This window comes from Rattus norvegicus, chromosome 4 (genome assembly GCF_021556685.1).
Source record: "Rattus norvegicus strain SHRSP/BbbUtx chromosome 4, alternate assembly SHRSP_T2T, whole genome shotgun sequence".
Classification (NCBI taxonomy): Eukaryota; Metazoa; Chordata; class Mammalia; order Rodentia; family Muridae; genus Rattus; species Rattus norvegicus.
The window spans coordinates 147,750,057-147,771,819 of NC_141537.1; the positions used below are offsets into that span (position 1 = coordinate 147,750,057).

Below are 21,763 nucleotides of genomic sequence, written 5' to 3' on the forward strand. Positions count from 1 at the left end.
ACAGCCTCAGCCCACACCTGGTGGAGCTGGACTGGAGAAAGGGGCAAATAAAGAATGAGTAATGGATCCAGGAGTGGTGAAGTACACCTACCTCTCTCTCGCTCTGAGCCTCCAGAGGCTTACACACAAACACCACCAGTCTAAGGTCAGCCTGGGCCACACTGTGAGAGAGATTACCTCAAAAAGAAAAGTTTATTTGTGTATTTGTTGTTTCATTTTGTCTCTTTCTTTGTTTCTAATAATCATGTTCTGGGAAGAAAACAACAACAACAACAACCAAAACAATGTAGTTGGTGAGGTGACTGAGGGCTGGATCCCAGCACTTGGGAGGCAGAGGCAAGTTGACTGCTTTGAGTTTAAGGTCCCTCCTGAGCTACATAAGGAGTTGCAGGCCTGTAGGACCCTGAAAGGCAGCCTGGTTCCCGGTTGAGCTAAGGCTAGAAGTCCCGCAGACCCTGAGGGGACAGTAGGAGTTTTGCCTGTTCTTGGACACCAGCCCATGTCACTAGCCCCAGCCCCCCATAGATTTGTGGCCATCAGTTATGTAAGGGCAACACCCCAAGTCACCCCACAGGTAGGAAAGGATGAAAGTGGTCTCAGAGACTCAGACAGCTCTCCATGCTGTGGAGGTACCTAAGGTCTGGAGGCTTAGCTAATAAGCTTTCCTTCCTAGAAACTCCTCCCTGCAAAGGGTATTTAATCTCAGGCCCAACCTGAGAAGTGGGGTACAGTTGTACTCATCCAGTTTATGCCATGACAATAAATGCCTTAAAACTGTGGACTTTCTCTTTTCATTGGGAGCCATGTTGGGAGTCATGGAGAAGGCCCTCGCCTATAGAGCCCCCATCTAATTCCCCTAGAAGGCCTCTCTGTGCTCCCACCCACGACCACCACCAAGCCCAAGCTTGCAGCCTACTGCTGTGAAGCCAAGGGCAGGACCAGTCAGAGCTCCCCTTCCCCCCAAATCCTGGCCTCAGGCTAGATCCAGCCCTTGGACCTCAACTCCATTTTCAACTCTTCTGCGGTTGCCAGCAGTGCCTGAATGTCCACAAGCCTGAGGACCAGCCTTATTGCAGGCCTGTAACTTCCAAGCCAGCTCCAGCTGTCCCATGCCTTAGACTGGGCTTTCCCACCCCCAGAATGGTGTCCTGGGACTTCCCTCTGGCCCAACACCCACCAGGGACAGTGTGGGATAAGTGTGGTCAATTCCCAAGTCCCGCCTCCCCAAGCAGCCATGCAGACTCAAGACTCACAACCCTACACAGACCAGCGTGGATTATAGAGTAAGACCTTGTCTTCGTTAGGGTTTTTTTTTTTTTTGTTTGTTTGTTTTGTTTTGTTTTTAAAGATTTATTTATTTATTATACGAGTACACTGTAGCTGTCCTCAGACGCACCAGAAGAGGGCATCAGATCCCTTTACAGATGGTTGTGAGCCACCATGTGGTTGCTGGGATTTGAACTCAGGACCTATGGAAGAGCAGTCAGTGCTCTTAACCACTGAGCCATCTCTCCAGCCCTTCGTTAGGGTTTTATTGCTGTGAAGAGACACCATGACCAAGACAAGCCTTATAAAAGGACAATATTTAATTGGGGCTGACTTACAGGTTCAGAGGTCCAGTCCATTATCATCAAAGCAGGAGCATGGCAGCATCCTGCAGGCAGGGTGCAGGGGGAGCTGAGAGTTCTACATCTTCATCTGAAGTCCACTAGAAGAAGACTGGCTTCCAGGCAGCTAGGATGAGGGTCTTAAGCCCAAGCCCACAGTGACACACTTCTTCCAATAAGGCCACACCTCCTAATAGTGCCACTCCCTGGGCCAAGCAAATTCAAACCACCTCAGAGACCTTGACTTTCAAAACAGTATGAGGGCCATTAAAATTGCTTCTTGAGTGTTTACAAACTCAATGAATTCAATCACTGGGACCTACACAATGGATAGAACTTACTCCATGAGTCATCTTCTGACTCACGGGTCTGACTGACAAGTCCTGTGCGTATATGTCACACATATTATATAAATTAGTATAAAAGTTAAAAATTAAAAACCCCATAAACAAACAACAACAAAGCCAATGTGGTAGGAAAACAAATGTCTGGAGAACTGAATGGTCTATGGACCCAGAGAGGTGAGAAGAGCTGTATCCCAACAGGTGAGAAGACAATCGACTTTCCTGAGGGGAATGGGGGAAACGATGTCATCAGAGCACAAAGAAAGTCACATAGGCCTGTGGTAGAGGCAGGGGGATTAAGATCATCTCATCTACAGAGTAAGTGAGTTTTGGGCTAGCATGGGTTACATGAGACCCTGTCTCAAAAAAAAAAAAAAAAAAGGAAAAGATGTGGTGCAATAGATTTGAGATTGGAACATGAATAGATCAACCCTCAGACAGACAGCAGAGCCAGGAAAAAGTCCAAATGGAGTAGTTCCACAAGGAAGTTCTAGGCAAAGGGTCAGGCCCCTCCCTTTCACATTCACACCCCAAACCTTTATTAACCGTTCTATGTGTACTTGCTGTCTCTTGATAGATAGGCCAGAGGCTGACTCAGGGAGGCTGGCACATTATGTTTATCACAGGAGGCCCAGAGGTTAAAGAGAAAAAAAAGCAGAAAACCAGACTTCCTGCATGAACCACCAGCCCAAGGGGATACGTCCGAGTGCTTTGCGTGAAGACCCTTTGGGTCTCTTTGACATTAATCTGTCAATAAATATTCCTTGTATGTTCACATACCATCAGGCACTTGGGTCTCAGCTCTGGTCCCTGCCTTTGGAACTCACGTAGGGGAGGGAAAGCACCAAGTGCACCGTGGGAAGACCTCTCAAGACGCTTTAGGATAGAGAAGCACTGTGGCTGTAACTCAGCTGAAGGGACAACAGTGAATTATAAACATGGAAGGGCTCATTAATCCCAGTGCCTGGAAGGCAGAGGCAGGGGGATCTCTGGGAGTAAAGGCCTAGCTCAGTCTACAGACTTGAGTTCCAGAGTTATGTAGAGAGACCCTGTAGCTCTACAAAGAGAAGGAAGGAAGGAAGGAAGGAAGGAAGGAAGGAAGGAAGGAAGGAAGGAAGAAAGAAAGAAAGAAAGAAAGAAAGAGGGAGGGGGAGGGGGCAAGGGGGAGGGAAGGGGAAGGAGGAGGAAGGGAAAGGGAAGGAAAGGAAGGGAAGAGAAGAAAGGAAGGGGGAGAGAGAGAGAGAGAGAGAGAGAGAGAGAGAGAGAGAGAGAGAGAGAGAGAGATGCAATCACTCACAGTTAAAACAGGGTTGCTTTACAGAGGACTTAGTTTTGGTTCGTAGCACCCACCACATAGTGGTTCACAACTGTCTGTAATTCCAGTTCCATTGGATCTGACACCTTCTTCTGTCCTCTTTGGGTACCAGGCATCCACATGGTGCACGTGTATATATACAAGCAAAACATTAACAAAATAATAAATCACATTTTAAAAGCTTGATACATTCAACTGTTCTTCACTGGGACAGAGAGATGGGTCAGCAATTGCTGCTCTTCCAGAGAACTGGAGTAGGGTTCTCAGCACCAACTGAAGGCAGCTTATGACCATTTGTAAGTCTAGCTCCAACCTCTTCTTGGGCTTCCACAGCTATCCACACACATGTATACACACAGGCACACATGCACACACTGGTGCGTGTGTATATTCTTCATGCTAACTTTATGATACTATGAGCAAAATCAAAGACCCAAGAAGCTAAGTACAGTGGCACATGCCTTAGTTCCAATCTTTGGGAGGCTAAAGAGAATCAAAACAGGAAGTGAGGCCAACTTGAAGAGCATCATGAGATTCTAACTCTCCCCAACCTTCCTCCCTCTCTCTCCTTTTCCCCCAATCTACATATGTTCAGAAAACAAACAACAGGATAGAAATATGAAGAATGAATAAAAACACAAACCAAAGAAGTACAAATTATGTTTGAACATATGAGATGATATTATCACAGAAATAGAATTGCAATTTTAAACCACGTATAGGACCCACCCCCCCACCAAATACAGGGCTGGAGAGATGGCTCAGTGTTTAAGAGCATCTGCTGTTGTTGCAAAGGGCCCAGGTTATACTATTTTGTTGAGACAGGGTCTCATTATGTAACTCTGGCTGTACTATGTAGACCAGGCTAGCCCTGCATGTATGTCTGTGCACCAGAGGTACGTCTAGTGTCAGAGGAGGATGCCAGAAGAAGCCATCAAATCCCCTGGAACTGGGGTTATAGATGGTGTGAACTACGGTGACAGGAATGGTGCTCTGGTTGTCTGCAAGAAGGGCTAATGCTCCTAACAGCTGGGACATCTCATCCAGACCCTGATACTTGTTTTAAGAAATTTGCTTTTTGTTTTGAATTAATAAATGTTGGAAAAATTGGAAAAATAGTGAGAATCTCCATCCTTACTATTTATTCATTTTATGTTATTATCTTATTTTATTTCTTGTTTGAATCCAGATTTTAATTATGTACCTAAATAATGATCTGAGAAGGAGGAGTTCTAAGGCCTGTATTTTATTTTCATGGAAGGATTCCAGAGTAGTTGGCTTGTACTATGCCATCACCCAAAATAGTAAAAAAGGCTTAGTCTTGTTTTTCCTGAAGAAGAAAGCTAGCTTACTATATCCAATGCTGACTCTGCTCTTTGTCTGTAGAAATACTGATTTACCATCTGGAGCTCCCAATGTTTGCCTATAACTGACTTAAATGGGCAAAGCATGGAGTTTTCTATCTATTTCCAGGTAAATTCTTTGCATTTGCTGGCTTCTGAAATTCGTCCTTTCACAAATCTACAACTATGCACCCTCGTAATCCCCCGCCATATAACTTCTCCCACTGACCTGAGCAAAGATGAAGGCTTTTCATGGATAACAGATAGAGACGCCTAATCCCACAAAATTAAAAAAAAAAAAGAGTATACACCAGCTTCTTTATTTTTGAACCTCTAGCAAAAGTGAGTTCAACAAACCCAGCAAAACCAATAACAATGAGTCTTGGGGGAAATCCAGGAATCCAGGAGGCATTTTGGGGATGCACAAAGTTGTCTAATCCCCACCAGATGTAGGTTTCCACCTTGGGGTTTAGTTTGGGAGCATGTTTCCTGACAACAACTTGTATATGGCTCACAATGATGCTAGAGTTGTGAGATGGCTTCTTCAAGTTGAGTCCTTGGACTCTCCTTACATTTATCTCCCCCAGGAACTGAGTAAACTGAAAGCTTATCGACCTTCACGTAATTTTTGTGATGTGAGTTCTTTTGGAGTGCTGCATAGACTCTGAAGGTGAGGAGGCTCAGGCTGTGCTGGGGACAGCATACGATGACAGGGACTGCCAGCAGTAGGCTGGGATGGAGACATCTCAGAAGTCCACAGCCCTTCTTGTTAAAAAAAAAAAAAAAAAAAAGGGGTGGCCTCTAGGACCCTGAGAAGCAGGACACACACCCCTCCAGGGCACCTGCCATCTGAAATAAGAGGCTGCCTGCAGAAGGCCGGGATGGAGACATCTCAGTAGCCTGCAGCAGTTTTTTGTAAAAACTGGTTGTTCCCATTTCTCCTAACCTTAGCCCTGGACAACGGCTGCATAGATTTCATTTGTGCGTGACTGCCTTTCATTTGGCCTTGGTGTGCATAATTATTCTATTATATCTGACTTTCCTACTTCTTTCTCCTTCTGCTCTGGTGAATTCTGTGAAACTAGATGTTCCTTGATGTTATGATTCTTAAACAATTGGAAACTGAGGCACAGGGGCACAGCACAGCCCTAATGACCCAGGTGCATGCTGTGTGTTCTCATCTTGGAAACAATGTAAAAACTGCACAATAGTAGCTCCAGATTAATGCTTGACTTGCAAAGAAACTTTGAAGAAATTATTAGAAAATGAATTAGAGTCAACATTGGGACCCTAAGAAAAGAAAATGTTATTGAAACTAGGAATTAAGTTTTATATAACACCTGAGAGTGGTTCCTGGATAAGGAAGTATAGAATACATAAAATTATATACTAGTAAACTAAGTCAAAACACTGGGACTCTTATGAGAGTCATTGTGTGCAAGGAACAGAAAGCTAGCAGAACCACTGAGTTAAGGGTTAACTTGATTCTTTCTGCCTGGCGGCTTTGCCTATGTCACTTATCTTTAGAGCTTTAGAAAATGCAAGCAGCTGACCTCAGAGCTCTGAAGTATAATAAGTCAAAAGTTAAAGTTTAAATAATGATAAGTTTGCAATTATTATTATTTTGGTCACAGGCCTGGGAATGTGGGAAGTTTGAAACTTTGGGGAAACAATTATAGTTCTTAATTCTTTGTGGGATGTGCTTATTCTTTTGAGTCTGATTTGGCAATGATTATACAGTGTCTTTTTTCTACCTGCTTTTGGAGAATCAATAAAAGACTGGAGCAAGAGAAAGGCTAGAGAGCAAATGAGGGAGCAAATGAGAGAGTGAGTGAGAGAGCATGTGTGAGCATGTGTGAGCGTGTGTGAGCATGTGTGAGCGTGTGTGAGCGTGTGTGTGCGTGTAAGGAACAAGTGGAAAGTGAGTGGAGAGAGAATGAAGTGTTCATGAGATTGTGTGTGTGTGTGTGTGTGTGTGTGTGAGAGAGAGAGAGAGAGAGAGAGAGCATGAGAAGAGCATGTGAAGAGAGAATGTGAGGTGTGTATGAAGATTATGTGTGTGAGTGAGAGGACAGTACATGTGGTGTGTGTGAGATATGTGTGAGGTGTGTATGAAGAGTGTGTGTGAGAATGAAAGGGTAATGAACAGAGGTGTACGTGAGTGTGAGTTCGAGAAACGAAAAGTGCAAAGAAGAAAAGCAGAGTGTGGAAGAGAATGCAGAGTGTGTGCAGCCTCAAGCTGCAGGCGAGCGAGCAAGAAAGAAAGAGGAGAGAGAGAGAGAGAGAGAGAGAGAGAGAGAGAGAGAGAGAGAGAGAGAAACTGTACCCAGAGTAGTCTGTGTATATTTATTATGCGCCTTCCAGATATCGCTGCTTCCAGTTGAGAACTCTGATCCTGTGTCGAGGCTGGACCCCAGCAAGGCTGAGTTCAGCTCTCAAGCCAGTGGATTATTTCTTGTTTCTGCTGCTGACATAGACTTCATCTTTATGCCCTCCAGCCCATTCTCCATACGGCAATTAGATAAGACTGACCTCAAACTCATACTTCAACTTCCCAAGGGCGGTGACCACAGGCATACACTCCTATGCAGTACAGCCATTGGTTTGTCTTAAAAAATTAATTTAAAAAATCTTGGGTGTGTTATGGGTATTTGGCCTGGGTATAGGTCTGTGTACCATATGTATGCAGTGCCCACCTAGGCCAGAAGAGGGTGCCAGAGACTCTGGAACTGGAGTTTCAGTCAGTTGTGAGCTGTGGATGTTAGGAGCCAAACCCTAAAGGGTCGAAGGCTAAGAGGTTAAGAGTGGTTCTTGAAAGGGATCTGAGTTGGATTTCCAGAGCCTACATGGTAGTTCCCAACAAGAGCTCCAGTTCCAGGGCATTTGGGGATTTGACGCCCTTTCCTGGCTTCCTCTGGCACCAGACACGCATTTGGTGCTCAGAAACAAACACATCGGGCATGAAGAATACTCTGTGAGTTCAAGACTGGCTGGCCCACATAGTGAATTCCAGGACATAGTGAGGTCCTCTCTCAATAAAACAAACAATCTGGGTGGGTTCTTTGCAAGAACAGCAGGTGCTCTTAACACTGAGCCATCTCTCTCCAGCTATTTATTTGTTTGTTTGTTTATTTCATTTATTGACAATGTTCAATTCATTCATTCCTTCCTTCCTTCATTCATTCATTCATTGACAACGTTCAACATAGGCAAGGCTGGCCTCCAACTTCCTATGTAACCGAGGAGGAACTCCTCCTCTTCCTTCCTCCACCTTTCAAGTTGGGGAGATTATAAATGTTCACCGCCATCTTTGTTCCAGTTAGCTTAAGGCCCCAGGGTCTCAAACTGTGGATAACAGTGCAGGGAGGAAGAGATGCCTCTTTACTGCCTCAGCCTCTGAATGTTGCCTCTCAACATTGACCGCCCTGTACTTTTAGGTATATAACGTCTTTGCTCCGGATCCTAACCCGAAGGTTGTGTGCAGCTTCAGGAAGTGTTAAGTGTGCAACAAGTCACTGAGCAATTGGTCAAAGATGCCAAGTCGAGCTAGGCATGGCTTAATACTATAATCATGCCTTGGGAGATTGAAGCAAAAAGACTGTCAAGAGTTCGAAGCCAGCATGCGGCACATGAAACCCTGTCTCAAAGGAAAAAAAAAAAAAAACAAAAAAACAAAAAACTTAGGGTCTGGGCCAGCAGTTAAGAGCCTAATAGGGGTTGGGGATTTAGCTCAGTGGTAGAGCGCTTGCCTAGCAAGCGCAAGGCCCTGGGTTCTGTCCCCAGCTTCGAAAAAAAGAAAAAAAAAAGCCTAATAGATCTAGGTTCAAATCCCAGCACTCACATTATAGCTAACAAGACTATCCTACGTCCTCTTCCAGTCTCTGCGGGCACAAAAAAAAACACACGTGGTGCACCGACAAAACACCCATACACAAGTAATTTTTGAAATGCTTTATAATGAAGTTAAAGGGGGTTTGCTTGGGGGCATGGCTGATCGGCATTAGCGGCAAGGGGTTCGATTCCGCACGATGGCATCTCGGGTAGACCCGCGAGATATTTCTAGGGACTAAGTTAATTCTGCACTCGCTCTACTCTGGGAGATGCAAGAACATCCGAAAGACCAAGAACGCATGCGCGAAGAAACCACAGAGTCAGTCCTCCAGGGCTAGAGAGACCGGAAGTGCTCCCAGAGCTGCAGGCCGTGTGGTGGAAGCGGAGAGGAGGAGGCAGGAAAGCGGTTCTCTGGGAGCCTGGCTAGGTGTGAGCCAGAGGGTCGGCGTTAGGGCCTTAGGTTCTTCACGATGGCGTCTCGGGCAGGCCCACGAGCGGCCGGCACCGACGGCAGCGACTTTCAGCACCGGGAACGAGTCGCCATGCACTACCAAATGAGGTACGAGGTGAGACAGCCGTACCGAGGCCTTTCCCGGCGGAGCCTGCAGGTTCTGGGAAGCAACATCAGTGGTCCTCAAGCTGTCGCACTCCAGCCAGTTGTCGTGCACCCGTCAGGTCCCTGCTCTAGCGAACTCTGTTTTATTTCCAGGCTGGGAAAGCCCGGTTGGCCCGCCTTGGTTCGCCTTGTGTTTTGAGGGGATCCAGCTTGCACAGGCACATGGTTCCGTGTTGGACCCTCTCGGTGACCTTGGGGGACACCACTTTGCTTTTTCAAGTCGAAAAAAAGGTTCCACAGTAGAGTTCAGGCTGGCCTCGAACTCACATCCTTCCCCTTAGCCTCCTGAGTGCTGCTGGGTTTTCAGGAATGAACTTGGCCAGAAAACTACCTAACTTTTTTTTTTTTTTAAAGATTTATTTCATGTATGTGAGTACCCTGTCGCTGTCTTCAGACACACCAGAGGAGGACATCGGGTCCCCATTATAGATGGTTGTGAGCCACCATGTGATTGCTGGGAATTGAACTCAGGACCTTTGGAAGGGCAGTCAGTGATCTTAACCGCTGAGCCACCTCTCCAGTCCACTACTTAAGGTTTTTAAAGAAGATTCTTATTTTTAATTTCGTGTGTGTGTGTGTGTGTGTGTGTGTGTGTGTGTGTGTATGTGTGTATGTGTGTATGTGTGTATGTGTGTATGTGTATGTGTATGTATGTATTTGTGCATATGAGAGCAACTGCTCGAAGAACCCAGTAGAGGGTGTTGGAACTGGAGTTACAATTACACATGGAGTTTTGAGCCCACCCGAGGTTGATGTTGAGAACCAAACACAGAAGGATGGCAAGCCATCTTTCTAACTACAGATCAGAAGTGATTTTGTAAACTAGAGTCTTGGTATGTAGTCCAGATCCCCCTCCATGGAGACCCCCTCTCTCCTGCAGGCTATTTCTTTTTTTTTTTTTTTTTTTTTTTTTTTTTGGTTCTTTTTTTCGGAGCTGGGGACCGAACCCAGGGCCTTGCGCTTCCTTGGTAAGTGCTCTACCACTGAGCTAAATCCCCAGCCCCCAGCAGGCTATTTCTAATTGGACTCTCCATTTTAACATCTTCAGAGGGAGAAAAAAAAAATCTCATATCTTTTAGGTTTTGGTGTGTAAAGGCCCAGCATGGGAACTAACACATGGTAGCTGCTAAACTTGGGGCTGTTTGGGTGAGTGTGGATGGTAAAAGGTGGCCCTGTCCAACCTGAGTTTTAGGAATATGTCCATATAAGGGGATTTTTTACATCCTTTTATTTGTTTGATAAGTCCTTACTGGCTATCCATCATCATGTATTGTGTTAGACACTGAGGCTGTGCCAGTTTTCAAAACTAGACCTTGTTATTTGGTTTTATGTTATACTTTTCAATAAAGGTTTTGTTTTTTAAAATCTTAAGCACTAGGAGAACCAGGAATGTTAATCACACACGTTGTCTCTTCAGAGGGAGAGAGGTATAACTTGTTTCCTTGTAACCTTTGCACTGTGTGGCTAAGACCATACCAGATACCATACTGTTATCAGGAGGTTATCAATCTGTAGACCCCTTTCTTTCTTTCCTTCCTTCCCTCCCTTCATCCCTCCCTCCCTCCTTCCCCTTCCCCATCCCCTCTGTCTCCAAAGTGATAGGATTAAAGGCAAGTGTCACCACCACCTGTAGACCCCATCTTTATGGAAGATGTCACAAATACTTTACAAAGTTTCAATGTAGTCATGTCTTAGGCTTATTGTGCACATAGGATTGAGTTAATTGTCTTGAGGCCAGCTCTGACAGTGTGTTCTGTGATCCAAGGTGGGAACGTGGGTTCGGCAATGAAATACAGCAGGCACACACTCCCATGCTTGGTATCTTTACATCTATACATACACATTCATACATTCGGTAGATGAAGCAAATCTCCAGCAACTCACCACAGCCTATACATCCTAGCAAAATCTTCCAAGCGGCACAAGAATCACAACGTGGTTACATTCTATTTTACTTTAAGTGAACAATTACAATAAGTATATGTTAAGTAAAGTTTCCCAAATATCTTCACGTGATCAAATGTTTTATGTATTATGGGTGAAAAAACCAAATTCTTCCTAAGAACCCACATATAGTAACTAAGAGTACTTGCTGTTCTGTCAGAGGACCTAAATTCAGTTCCTAGCACTCACATCAGAAGGCTTACAACCTTCTGTAACTCCAGTTCCAGGGCTTCTGATGCCTTCTTCTGACCTCTGACAGCATTGGTGCAGATGTGGTGCACACATACACATAAACTTTTTAAAGAGAAAAAGCCAAACTGGATCCTGCCTTGAAGGAGCTTGAATGACAGAGTAAATTTTTTTTTTTTTTTTTTTTTGCCTTACCTCCCACATTTCCTAAGATGAATTAATTTTTTTCCTTAAATCCATTGAATCTTTCAGCTGGTTCTTTGCCTCTGTCTGTACAGAAGAATGACAAGCTCTTTGGACCCTTCTTTCTCAACTTTAGGCCCTTCCTATTGGGGAACTCCTAACCCAAGGTCTCGTTGTCACTGCATACCTAGCTAGAGGAGACACCTTGCTCTTGAGACTGAGGATACGAGTGAGACCTAGGGAATTAAGACAGCTATTTCACATGACAGCTGTAGCTGGAGAAATATGGGGAGCCTGAACTGTGCTCCTTGTTGCCTCAAGGCCTCCTCACCTTTGTTTCTGTGATGCAATGCTGTCATTTCAACCACTGGTGAGAATTGTCATGGCTCGGTGAAATGGTGTCTTGTTATGTGGTTCAGGCCAACCTCTAATTTGGCATCTCCTGCCTCAGCCTTGCAGGTGCCACTGCTGTTCCTCAGTCTTGAAGTGTACTCGAATAGACTTTGAAGTTAATCTGTTACTGCCTCTCCCATGTGTCTTGCCACTTGAGTTCTTGAAAGACAAATACATAAATTGCGTGTTTTTGCCTCGATTTCCTTCATCTGGAAGCTGAAGTAGCTTTCTCCTTTACATAGATAGCTTTCTCTGGCATTCCATCCTATACTCCATTGTTGTTTGTTCTTTTTGTTGTTGGTTGTTCCCTTCATTTTAAGCCTTTTATTTAACCAACATTATTCCCTGGAGGGGTACACCATTCCTGGAGATACTGCAGTACCAGGTCAGTGCATGGAGTGGATGGAGCAAGCTTGTATTCCAGCCCCTAGTTCCAAAAACCCATTTACTATATTGTCCTCGGATAGAGGACATATCAGATATTAAACTGATAAGAACAGATATTACACTTGATCTTAGCCAAGAGGCAGGGAAGTGATTTTACATTGTTTACTCCCTAGGATATCTTGGGCTTATAAGTATTTACTTGAGCTTTATATTTCATTTCCTAATTATTTTCTTCTCCATCCCTTGTACCCAGCCTGTCAGAGGCTGTGTCATTCACATTGTGTCTGTGTGTCCTATACACATGGCAGGAATACAGTTGGTGGTCAGAGCACTTTAAATGAAAATTGCCTCTCCCTTTGCTCTGCCTTACAGTGTGACCCTCAAGTACGAAATCAAGAAGCTGATCTACGTGCATCTCGTCATATGGCTGCTGTTGGTTGCCAAGATGAGTGTGGGACACCTGAGGCTCTTGTCACATGACCAGGTGGCCATGCCCTATCAGTGGGAATATCCGTATTTGTTGAGCATTGTGCCCTCTGTCTTGGGTCTTCTCTCCTTCCCTCGAAACAACATTAGCTACCTGGTGCTCTCTATGATCAGCATGGGGCTCTTCTCCATCGCTCCCCTCATTTATGGCAGCATGGAGATGTTCCCTGCGGCACAGCAGCTCTACCGCCATGGCAAGGCCTATCGCTTCCTGTTCGGTTTTTCCGCCGTCTCTGTCATGTACCTGGTGTTGGTACTGGCAGTCCAAGTTCATGCCTGGCAACTCTACTACAGCAAGAAACTCCTAGACTCTTGGTTCACCAGCACACAGGAGAAGAAACGTAAATGATGAAGCCTGCTTGATGAACTGCTATGGGGGTAGAACCTAGGGCTCCCACTGAGCAGGTGGAGGGGGCTGTTCAGAATCTCCACAGACTGGCATCTGTGATGTTGACACCCAGTGCACTCTAGGCTCAAAGCTTGGCCTAGAGTTCTCTCTCACCATCTGCTGAGGCGGCAAAGCTGTAGTATTTAATTTATTCTTGACTAGCTACAGCGGGGTAACCAGTGGCTGTGAAACGCTTTAACTGGTTGAACTTGAGGCCCTCTAGAGTTTGGGTTTTGCAGACTGAGCCTTACCTTGCCTTCTCTTGGTCATACTCCCTACTTCCGTGCATCACCTCCTCACCACCAATTACAAAAAGAAATCTGGAATAATCCATATGTCAAGTGGACTTCAACCCGTAGGTCACAGGGCAGGCAACATTTGGGAAGCTGCTCCCCTACAGGCTGTTCTGTTTACTGCAAACCATTTTAAATCAAGAACCTCAATAAAGTTAAGACTGTCCTGTGCCTTGTGTTGGAGATTTGGTTGATTTTTAGAGTTGTATTGTTTGAGAGGCAATAGATTTTTTTTTTCTTTTTTTCGGAGCTGGGGACCGAACCCAGGGCCTTGCGCTTGCTAGGCAAGCGCTCTACCACTGAGCTAAATCCCCAACCCCTTAGATGTTTCCTGAGAACTGTGGGACTGCCAGTGGAGATGGGAGCCAGGGTAAGGGTCTCAGTCAGCTGTAGCCTTCTAGCTTTTAGTTAGGTAAGAACTACCCTGGGGTGAGGGGCACTGGAGGGGTGGTTCAGGGACTTAAGAGCACTGGCTGCTTTTGCAAAGGACCCAGGTTTGGTTCTCAGCACCATATGGTGGCTCAAAACCATTTGTAACTACTATCCCAAGGGATTTGATGCCCTCTTCCTGCCTCTGAAGATACCTGATGGGCATGAGATATTAAGACAAACTTGCAGGAAGATACACATATACAGAAAATAACACAATTTATCCCTGGCTGTCCTGGATCCCACTGTGTAGAACAGACTGAGCACAAACACACAAACTCTTGCTTTGCCTGCCTAATATAGGATCAAAAGTTTAGTCCTCTATCTGTCTAAAACCGTACAATAGTACCCAACATAGTTTTTAAGAATCTGCTTGTGGGCTGGAGAGATGGCTCAGCGGTTAAGAGCACTGACTGCTCTTCCAGAGGTCCTGAGTTCAAATCCCAGCAACCACATGGTGGCTCACAACCATCTGTAATGGGATGCTCTCTTCTCGAGTGTCTGAAGAGAACTACAGTGTTCATATAAATAAAATAAATAAATATTTTTAAAAAAAAGAATCTGGGGGCTGGGGATTTAGCTCAGTGGTAGAGCGCTTACCTAGGAAGCGCAAGGCCCTGGGTTCGGACCCCAGCTCCGAAAAAAAAAAGAACCAAAAAAAAAAAAAAAAAAAAAGAATCTGCTTGTAGGGACTATATTAGTTCCCGCTGACTGATAACAAGGCAAAGTAAGAAGATCTCTGTTAGCGCTCTGTCCATGGTTCACTTGCCTACTTATTAGGAGCATAGCCCACAATGACCTTAAACTATACAGCTGGAGGTGACTTTGAACCTCTGATACTTTTGTCTCCTTTCTAAGTGCTGGGATTACAGGCATGAGCGTCATGCCTGGCTTACAGAATTACTAGTTCATATGTCTTCCATTCCCTTGCTCAGTACTCCGCACATTAGTGTTCACTCTGAGCTTACTGAACAGATTAACATGTCCTTTTAGAGGCCAAAGTCTATTTCACAGAGAACACAACTGGACCGATGCAGGAAGAAGTACATGGAAGGCCATGGACAAGGGAGTTTGCCCTGAGCTCAGCTGAGGCACACACTGCTAATTCTCAACTGAGATGCAAACATTTGTTAAAACTGGGGTGCAAATTATTAGTCAAAGCGCTAAAAACTATTTTTGGTCATTAAAATGGGGTTTTATATATAGTCTTTGAATACCTTGAAAACCAATTATGAAACTTGTCAACAATTTAAAAGTAGCTGTCAGTTTATGTTAGTTTTGTGCCTGGACTTGTGATTTTCTAGCTTCTTTCTATCAATTTTTTCCTGCCTCATGGTTGTGGTGTTCACAAATGAGGCCTCCTCTTGATGTAGTCAGAAGAACGGTGTTTTGGTTAGGTGACCCATGGAAGGCTGAGGCAAGAGGAATACTGTGACTTTGGTCAGCCTGAGCTACATAATTGAAACCAATCTCTAAAAACAAGGTTGATTAAAGTATGAATTAAAGTATCAACCACAGGGCTAAGAGCAGCCACCTGTCACACAGGTTGCTCTAAAGCTCCAATAGCTGTATTGTGAAGGCTTTCTACAAAGTTTTTAAAATTTTAAAATTTACTTTTCTATGCATAGGTGTTTTGCCAGCATGTATGTTTGTGTACCACTTGGGTTCCTGAAAAAGCCAGAAAAGGGCATTGTATCCGCTGAGGTTGGAGTTAGAGAACCACCATGTGGGTGCTGGGAACTAAACCCAAATCTTCTAGAAGAGCAGCCAGTAACCTACCCGCTGCAGCATCCTCCGGACCTTGTGAAGGCATTTTATGGACTCTACGGTGACATAAGTGGTGGTTGTCTGATCTTTACAAGCAAGACAGGAGAGTGAAGGAGTTGGGGAGACTCCTGAGAGATGCCCTAGACCCGAGAAAGGCTTGTGCTACCAGGAATTAGGCTGAGATTCTAGCTAGATATTTTACTATCTTTGTTGGTTTTATTACATTTTATTGCCATCCTAGGAACTAAGTAGAGCCTCATACTTATTAGGCAAGTGCTCCATCAACTCAGCCACATTCTTAGAGTCTGCCCTCCGTTTGACACTAGCTCAGACTGTCCTTATACTCAGCAGTCCTGGGCTTCTGTAGTGCTGGGATTAGGGCTGTTTCCACTTCCAGCTGAGCCTGTTTTTGATGAGAGACATGGGCATCGTGGACTCTCCCATGGCTGTGAGGCTGAAAGAAATGTGAATGAACTCCCTGCAACACAGAGGTCTACATATCAAGATGCCTTTCCTTGATGAGCAGTGCTGTGCTTGCCTCTCAGATTGGGAGTGTACCTGCTTTGGGAATAGTTTCCCTTTCCTTCTTTCCTTCTCTCCCCTCCTTTCCTCTCCTTCCTTCTCTCAGGTTCTCTTTATAGAATCCTCCTGCCTCTGTCACATAGGTATTTATCATTATGTCTAGCTAAGAATGATTTCTTAGAATGCTGGAAGTTGATTCCTTCTAAAAGAACATAAAGTATACTTCGAATTCTTGATTCATGTTGTCCTGGCCAGTGCCCTGACAGCAGGTACAGAGCCAGCAGACCTTAGGAAGTGGCCACTACAGGAAGATCCTGTAGCTGCTACTCATGTCCCATTCAAGTCCATGCGTAGGAAAGACTGACAAGAAAAATGGCTGCCAATTCCCCCCCCCCCGCCCTCCCCTCCCGTCCAATAGTATACTCTCACCAAGCGTGCATGCTTCAGGACTTGCCAAAACTTCCTGAGCCCCTGGCTTGGTTCCCAAATAAAGGTCATTAGGGCATGAAGTCTTGGCCAGCTGCTTCAGACACCTAAGAGCACAAGGCTTTGATGCTGACACCCTGCTGCCTTCACCCCATTGCCTCCATTCCAGCTACCTAAGTTCTAACTCTCCCTGTTGACAGTTGCCAATCTCCTCTCCTAGAACTATGCCCACCCATCCACCACTCACTGTGATTAGACTCCTTTCTGTTTCTGTGTTCTTTCCCGGTCTGGCTGCTTGCCCCTCTCTCATAGAAACTTTATTCATAGAAGCTTTATTCATAATAACCAGAAACTGGAAACAACCTAGATGTCCATCAACCGAAGAATGGATAAAGAGAATATGGTGAATTTACACAATGGAGTGTTAACTGCGCTGTTAAAAACAATGATGTCATGAAATTTGAGGGAAATGGATGGAACTACAAAAGACCATCCTGAATGAGGTAGCCCAGACCCAGAAAGACGAACATGGTATGGACTCATTTATAAATGGATATCCGCTGTAGAGTACAGGATAACCATGCTACGACCCACACACTAGGGGGCTAAGGAACAAGGGAGGCTCAAGGTAGGGGGCATGCGTGGGTCTCCCTGAGAAGGGAAAATAGAATATGTTTTGCCAGTGGACTTGGGTGGGTGGGGATGGAAACAAGAGGAATCAGCAGGGCGTAGGGATGGAGGGAGAGAATACTGGGAGAGATGACTGGAGTTTGGGGGGTGATGTGGAGCCTATTAGATAGAAACTCTGAAATCTACAAGAGTGACCTAGCAAAGACTCCTAGTTACGGAGCCTGACAACATCATCCTGCACTGACCATGTATCAGGCAAGGCTTTTCAGTAGTGGGATTGGGACATCAGCCACAAAACCTTCAACCTACCATCTGTCCTGCCTGCCAGGTATGTTGGGGTAGTGGTGACACAGAATAAGTTGGTCCATGAGAGGAAGCCCACGCCCGACACTGCCTGTATGTCTATGAACCAGAGGCCGGACAGCCCAGAGATCTAGGGTAGAACCAAACATGGCTGGAAGAAAAATCAGTGAGATGATTCCTAATGACGTTCTGCTACACTCAGATCCATGTCTATCCCAAGCGTCATCAGAGAGGCATCACCCAGCAACTGATGATTTGGGTGCAGATACAGAGATCCACAGCCAAACGCTAGGTGGAGCCAGGGGAAACACCACGGAAAAGGGGAGGCAGCATCGTGGGAACCAGAGGGGTCAAGGACACCACAGACTATGGCCCACAGAATCAACTAAGCAAGGTTCATGGAACTGAAGTGACAATAATGGACTCTGTGTGGGTCTTAGCTAGGTCCTCTGTATGTACTTTATGGTTGTGTAGTGTGGTGTCCTTCTGGGACTCCTAACAGTGGGAGTAGAGGGTGCCCCTGACTCTTTTATCTACTCTTGGGACCCTTTTCTTCCTGCTGGATTGCCTCATCCAGGCTTGATATGAGGGTTTGTACCTAGTCCTGTCATAACTTGTTATGCTGTAGAGGGAGTCTTTTAGGAAATGTATGGTTGTTTCACCTGTCAATAAAAATGCTGTTGGCCTATTAGCTTAGAAATTAGCAAGAAATAGGGAGGTAGAAATTCTGGTACAGAGAGAGGAATTCTGGGATAGCTCCACCTCGGCACTCCAAGGAGGACAGTGCATGAGAACTGAGCAGAGGTAACCAGCCACATGGTAGAACTCAGATTAGAATAAACAGGATATTAGGTTATGAGCTAGTTGGAGAACATGCAAAGTTTTGGCCTGGGCATTTGTAAATATATTTAAGTCTCAGAGTCCTTATTCCAGGAGCATGGGACAGGAAGAAAAACACAAGCTTACAGAAAACACCATACAAAATTGTGCCATGTTGATTTTTGAAGGGAAATGGAGGGGTGAATCTGGGGAAGTGGGGAGATGAGAGATGACTGGGAGGAGTAGAGGGAGAGGAAAGTGTGGTCAGGTGTAGCATGTAGAGAAGAATGAAGAATAATGAAGAAATACCCTTGTCAAACCAAAAAAGAAAGTCAGGTCAGAAGCCATGGGAGCCAAGGATGAGTGTTACAGACTAGAGCGCACAGGCAGGCATTAGAAACCCATGGTAGGGCTGGAGGGTTGGCTCAGTGCATCAGAGCAGAGGGCCAGGGTTTGATCCCTACTACCCACATGGTGACTCATAACAACCTATAGCCCCAGTTCCAGGCAATCGGATGTCTTCTTTTGATCTCTAAGGACACTAACCACAGACATATGGTTATATACATGTATATACACACATATACATGTAGGTAAAACATTCATATACATTAAAAAAGAATCAACCTCGGGACTGGAGAGATGGCTCAGCGGTTAAGAGCACTGACTCTTACAGAGGAATGACCCACATGACAGCTCACAACTGTCTGTAACTCCTGATAACCCTCACACAGACAGACATGCAGGCAAAACACCATTGCACGTGAAATACAAACACATCTTTAAAATATTTTTTAAAAAAATGAACCTTAAAAGTTAAAAAAGTTTCATGTGTCCAGGAACTTGCACAAGGTAGAATTGGAGGAAGGATTTTGGCACTAGGCATGACCACCTTTTCTGCTCTCTAGCTCTCACTGACTTGGCTGCAGAGGTTGGCTCTGAATAAGGCTTCTCTGTCAGCAGACTCTGTGGGTTCAAAGAGGAAGGTGAGGCCCAGAGACTACAGGCTGCCAGCCAGATGGGAGGGGGCCCCCACCCCCCGCACAAGTGCAGCTTCCTGGGCTACAGACTTTGACCTTGACCAAATCACTTTCCCTTCTGCTTCCTTATTTCTCTCCTTATGAAATTAAACAAATTATTCCCACGTATCGGCCTCGCAGGTGTTTAGAGGGATCGAGTACTACAGTTTCTTTGTGAACTGGAAGCAGATAAGCTATGTCAATGAAATGTATCATAATTGATGTTCATTTAGCTGTGGCGCGTCTGCTTCCTGATGGTCACTGCTAGGCACTGGAGAAGAACAAACGGGACTCTCCTCTTTAAACACCAGGGCCTTGTATACACTGAGCAAGTGCTTGTTAGACACAGCCCTCCTTTTACTTTCTTTTAGAAATATAATCTTATAGTTGGGAGTAGGGCTCATATCTTTAATCCCAGCACTTGGGAGGCAGAAGCAGATAGATCTCTGTGAGTCTGAAGCCAGCCTGATCTACATAGTGAGTTCCAGGACAGCCAGCTGCATTGGGAGACCCTGTCTTGGAAAACAAAGACAAAATAATAATTTCCTGAAATTATAATTGTAGTATTCTCCCCCGCTTTCCTCTCTCCAGCTCCTCCCTTACACCCACCTCTTCTCTTAAACTCATGGCCTCTTTGTATGTTTGTTTGCTGAGACAGGATTTCTTTGTGTACCTCTGGCTGTCACTGTAGACCAGGATGGCCTTGAACTCAGATCTGCCCGCTTTTGCTTCTTCTCAAGTGCTGGGACTAAAAGCATGGGCTGCTACCACCCAATGGCCTCTTTTTATTTAATTCATTCTCTGTCTGTCTGTCTGTCTGTCTGTCTGTCTGTCTCTCTCTCTCTCTCTCTCTCACACACACACACACACACACACACACACACACACACACACACACACACACCTTTACTTTGAGATAAGAGTCTCATTAAGTTGCCCAGACTTGTCTTGAACTCACTCTGGATCAGACAAGCATTCAATATGTGATCTCTTTGCCTTAACTTCTCAAGTACATGGGATTTCAGGCCAGAGCCACTGTCTGGAGAGTTGGACCTGTGGATAAGGGCACTTGCTCTTGCAGACAACTCAGGTCCTGTTCCAGCATCTACATGATGGCTCACAACGATCCAAAAGTCCAATTACAATGGATCTGACATCCTTTTCTGACCTCTGCAGGCAACACACACACACACACACACACACACACACACACACACACACACACACAGCCCACAAACATACACACGGCACCCATATGCACATGCAAACAAAATGTTCATATACATATTTTTAATTAAAATTTTAATTAAAAACTCTGCTAGTCATTAGCTAGCCCCCCCCCCCGCCTTTATAGGGTTTCCTGTATCTAAGGCTGGTCTATTATGCTCTGTGTAGCTGAGGATGACCTTGAATGTCACCTCCCTGAATCGCAAATCAAGGACTGCAGTGCATGCTAGTCAAGCATTCTACCAGTTGAGCTACATGCCCCGGCCCCAATAAATGAAAAATTTAAAATTATATTTCTCTGTTTGCATGCTGTGACATGCGTGTAGAGGTCAGAGGACAACTCATAGGCGTTCTGGGGATCAAGCTCTGGTTATGATGCTGCCATCTTACCTTCCTGTGCCTTCTCATCTTGCTACCCTCCCCACAGATGCAAAAGTGAGAGGCGACTTTTAGGGTAACGGGAAGATTGGAGACTGCAGGTATGAGCTAAGAAGCTCCGTTGGTAGAGTGCTTGTCTAGCATGTAATCCTGGATTCAGTCTGCAGCACTGAAGAAATTGGATACAGGACTTCACACCAGTAATCTCAACACTTGGGAAGTGGAGGAGGAGGACCTGGCTTGTAAGGACATCTTTGGGCTACACAGAGAATTTGGGGCCAACCTAGGATACATGAAGCCCTGTCTTGATGGTAATAATATTGGGATGGGTGAGAAGGTTCCGTGTGTAAAGTGCTTGCTGCTTATGCATGAAGACCAGAGTTCTGATCCCAGCACCCACAATGCCAGGCCCTGGCAGAATGGACCTGTAGCTCCAGCACTGAGGACAGGAGGCAGGTGGATCCCATGAGCTCGCTGGCTCATCAACCTAGCTGAATCGGCAAGGTCCAGGTTCAGTGACAGGTTCTGTCTCAAAACAAGTTGGAAACCAATCAGGAAGACACCCTGGTGTCAGTCTCTGGCCTCCACCTGAGTCTGCATGGACAAGTACATCTGCCTGCCCATGCATAAACACACACACACACACACACACACACACACACACACACACACATTTAAAAATATTTTATTTATTTAGTGTAGTGTAGCTGTCTTCAGATACACCAGAATCTGTTACAGATGGTTGTGAGCCACCATGTGGTTGCTGGGAATTAAATTTAGGACCTCTGGAAGAGCAGTCAGTGCTCTTAACTGCTGAGCCATCTCTCCAGCCCCAAACATTTTTTTAAATTTAATTTTAAAACAGAGACAAGCAGGGCAATGGTGGTGTGTGCCTTCAGACCTAACACTACACTTGGGAGGCAG

The 21,763-nt window shown here is 45.3% G+C and overlaps 1 protein-coding gene, 1 non-coding gene and 1 pseudogene across 4 annotated transcripts; 1 reads left to right on the top strand and 2 right to left on the bottom strand.

Moving 5' to 3' along the window:
* Positions 1-4,725: 4,725 nt before the first annotated feature.
* On the bottom strand, positions 4,726-7,186 carry Apoo-ps2 (apolipoprotein O, pseudogene 2; annotated as a pseudogene).
* Positions 7,187-8,805: 1,619 nt separating this feature from the next.
* On the top strand, positions 8,806-13,490 carry Jagn1 (jagunal vesicle mediated transporter 1). Of its 3 annotated transcripts, none has more exons than XM_087659036.1 (2): positions 8,806-9,006; positions 12,525-13,490. In XM_087659036.1, the coding sequence occupies exons 1-2, from the start codon at positions 8,911-8,913 to the stop codon at positions 12,630-12,632; spliced, it is 204 nt and encodes a 67-aa protein (XP_087515162.1). In that variant the 5' UTR covers positions 8,806-8,910; the 3' UTR covers positions 12,633-13,490. The 3 variants fall into 3 exon arrangements, with proteins under 3 accessions (XP_087515162.1, NP_001037737.1, XP_087515161.1); NM_001044272.1 differs by having other exon boundaries at positions 8,816-8,999; positions 12,525-13,489; XM_087659035.1 differs by lacking the exon at positions 8,806-9,006 and adding an exon at positions 9,525-9,590.
* Positions 12,114-12,304, bottom strand: LOC120102752 (U2 spliceosomal RNA). The gene has a single exon (XR_015687302.1). It is a non-coding gene; the product is annotated as a U2 spliceosomal RNA (small nuclear RNA).
* Positions 13,491-21,763: the final 8,273 nt, after the last annotated feature.

Bases quoted from the DNA above. Each gene is read 5' to 3' on its own strand.
- Jagn1 (NM_001044272.1), top strand. From the start codon at position 8,911: ATGGCGTCTCGGGCAGGCCCACGAGCGGCCGGCACCGACGGCAGCGAC. The intron at 9,000-12,524 runs GTACGAGGTGAG...TCTGCCTTACAG, and splicing joins GCCATGCACTACCAAATGAG to TGTGACCCTCAAGTACGAAA.